At 52.5% G+C, this 3,091-nt stretch overlaps 1 protein-coding gene across 1 annotated transcript; it reads right to left on the bottom strand.

Annotated features, from left to right (window-relative positions):
- Positions 1–622: 622 nt before the first annotated feature.
- ETH_00011225 (glycine cleavage system H protein, putative) lies at positions 623–1,690 on the bottom strand (the record flags this gene model as incomplete). Its single annotated transcript, XM_013377360.1, has 1 exon — positions 623–1,690. One exon carries the CDS (start codon positions 1,688–1,690, stop codon positions 623–625), a length of 1,068 nt encoding a protein of 355 aa, XP_013232814.1.
- Between the last annotated feature and the right edge of the window lie 1,401 nt (positions 1,691–3,091).

Genomic DNA, 3,091 nt, shown 5'->3' with positions numbered 1-3,091 from the left:
GCCCCTGGGGCCCCCTACATGCTCACAGAGGGGCAGAGGAGGCCCCCCGTTGAATTTAATTGGTACTCTGAGAGGGTCCTAGGGGCCCCTAGAGGGTCCCTCAGGGGTCCCTGAAAGGAGTCTGGGGGCCCTAGCTGGGGGCCCGGAGAGGCCTTGTAAGATCCTTAAGTTAGCACTTTAGGCAGCTTCGGGGTCCCCAAAGGGCCCCTAAGGGGCCCTTAGATTGTGGCATAATGTCCCAAGTGGGGCCCCCAAGGGGGCCCCCAAGACTGAGACGCTTTGCGGGCTTTTGCCAGTATATAAAATAGCCGTTGGGGTGTACACACACCCCGTGCTGACTCCAAAAATATACAATAGCTAGGAATTCCTCACTATCAACTTCTCGCTCTTCCAAACCCTAAACCCTAAACCCTAAACCCTAAGCTGAAACCTACACTTAGCCTCCGCTCCATCAACACTGTGCAGCAAAGCCACTGTGTTTCATCAAACCCATCCACGGTTTCTAATTCCTACCGGGGGGCCCCAGGGGGCCCCAGGGGGCCCCCCGGGGGGTCCTCCAGGCCCTCAATACCCTCCTGGGGCCCACTAGGGGTCCCCCCTAGGGGCCCCCAGGCTTATTCTGTTAGCCTTCGACCTCTGCGAGTGTCTCTTTGTTTACATGAGCTGCATAGGCCGCTGCGGAGAGAAGAGAATCTCTAGCTGCTTCTTGTGCTGCTGTTGCTGCTGCTACTGCAGGCTCCTCAGCAGCAGCAGCAGCAGGCGGGTCTACAGCAATCTTGAAGATCCAGCCTTCCCCCTCGGGGTCCCTATTAATGAGCCCAGGGTCTCTTTTTATCTTTTCATTATACTCTATAATGTGACCAGCAGCAGGAGCATACACCTCAGCAACAGCCTTTACTGCTTCCAGTGTACACACAGGGGCCCCCCTCTCAACCCACGAAGGGCCCCGGGGACTTCTCTCAGGGGCCCCCGGGGGCCCCTCATGCGGTGCCCCCCAGCGGGCCCCCTGGGGATCTCCGTGGGTTCTGCTTTTAGTATCTCCGTCAGGACCCTCCAGGGGGCCCCCAGGGGGGCCCCCAGGGAGGGAGGCCCCAGGGGGTCCCCCAGCGGGATCCCCAGGGGCGACCCCAGCGGGGCCCCCAGGGGGGCCCCCAGGGGGGCCCCCCGGGGGGGCCCCCGGCGTCACGAGGGCCTCTATGTAAACGACCTCCCCCAGCTGCTCTGCAGCAAACTCTGAAATGCCTGCAGCAGCCTCGCAGCTTTTAGGGGCGACAAACCTGAGGTATTCATGTGTGGGGCTGTAAAGGGTACCTGAGGAAGTGGAGAAGGCGCGGTGGTGGAATATGCTGCTGCTGCTGCTGCTGCTGCTGCTGCTCGTTGGGTGGGTGTTGGAGGCGCTGCTGCCGCAGCAGCGCCTACTGATGCTGTGTGGGAGGCAGTGGTTGCTGCTGCGGTTGCCCTGGCCGCTGCTGCTGCTGCTGCTGCTGCTGCTGCTGCAGGAGGGCTTCGCTCGACAAAGGGCATGCAGCCTCTGCCTTAAGGCCAAGCCAGCTGTGCATGCACTGCATGCAGAGCATGCAGTGGGGCTTCGAGCGGGCCACAGGGGGAAGGCTGAGGGGTCTCTGTGGTGGAGGCCCTTGGGCAGTGGCGGGCGGGTCGGGCGAAGGAAAGCCAAGAAAAGCGTCGACATTTCTTTGAATTAACCCGCAGTTTCTCGATAACAATAATTATAATTGCTCTTTTAATATCCCCGGGGGAGAAAGGGATTAAAAATAAAGCTGCCGGGGTGCATTGTTGAACCGGGAACGCAGATGGTTAGCGGCGGAGTCCGCCACTCAAGATTCGCCGGCGTAGCGCCTTCTCTTTTTGAGAAATTCCAAAATTAAAATGACATAAAACTTATTTAAATGATGGGAATTGAACTTTTACTCATCAGCAGCTGTGCAACAGCACCTCCTCTGTGGGCTGTACTGTATGCACAGCTCCCTTGACTGACACCATACCATGTGGTGGTACAACCGACCATTTCTTCCTTTTTGTCTGCACATGGTTTATTTAACTTTAATTTATCATTTATATTTTATTCAATGCAAAAGGCAAGGGGGGATTGCCTCTGCGCGAACCCCGCCAGTACGCCGCTGCAGTCCCGATAAATCTAGCCTTTCACTCTTCATGAAGTACGCCAACGAAAAACTTTTGACATGCAAAAAATTCAATCTCTAGCTTTTTTCAGAGCTTCCCTCAAGGTGTATATACAGCCCCTTGCCTCCGTGCTACCTGGCTTCATTGAAATATCTGTTCTGGAGAGTTATCATTTGTGAGAACATATGAAGCATTTTATCTTCGCAGCCGCATGCATGCGGCTACGTAGTGTGATAATATATATGTATATGTGTACACCTTTCGCATATGAGAAAGATTTATATCCTGTAAAGTGCTTCCACACGCTCGCATGCATCTCCCATTTGTATGTGGACTCATTTGCGCTTGACTTTGCGTGCTTATTGTTTGCTGCAACAAGAAAAAACATATTCAGAAGCACAAAGGCTGGTACAGTCCAACGCACTCGTTGGGCGGGCCAGAGCCCCTGGCAAGGCTTTGCGGACTGTTGTTTAATCAGAGTTTGTTTTTTTAAAACAAATTTACTTTCTTTCGAAATGAATCCACTTTCTTTGATTTTCAAAAAACCAGGAATCAAATGACAAAGACCAGGGGCCCCTGACTTTATAGGAAACCTTTTTCAAATTGTTGTGCAATAGTTCGAGATTCACTTCAAATAAGCCCTGCAAACTGCTGCGGGCTCCCCCCCACAAGCTGCAATCTAATCATTTAAAAGATCTGTTAACAACAATTGTGGTGGCTCTGGCCCTTGGAGCAAACTGTAAAGCTTCTTATTGTTGGAACACACCTCAAAGATCTCTTTGGAAAGCTACAACGTTTGGGGATATATGTTGAAGTGCTTGCGCAAGCTTATATTTGGAAGTAAATATATATTAGCATGCACAAATGAACATACGCAGGCAGATATCATCGCACAGAAGTTGTGGCAACAAAGATCATTAAAATTATGACAGAATAAATCAGCTTTGAA

This window comes from Eimeria tenella, genomic scaffold (assembly GCF_000499545.2).
Source record: "Eimeria tenella Houghton genomic scaffold, Eth_scaff5, whole genome shotgun sequence".
Lineage (NCBI taxonomy): Eukaryota > Apicomplexa > Conoidasida > Eucoccidiorida > Eimeriidae > Eimeria > Eimeria tenella.
Note: the sequence above shows the minus strand (reverse complement) of the source record. Positions and strands in the feature narration are given on the sequence as shown.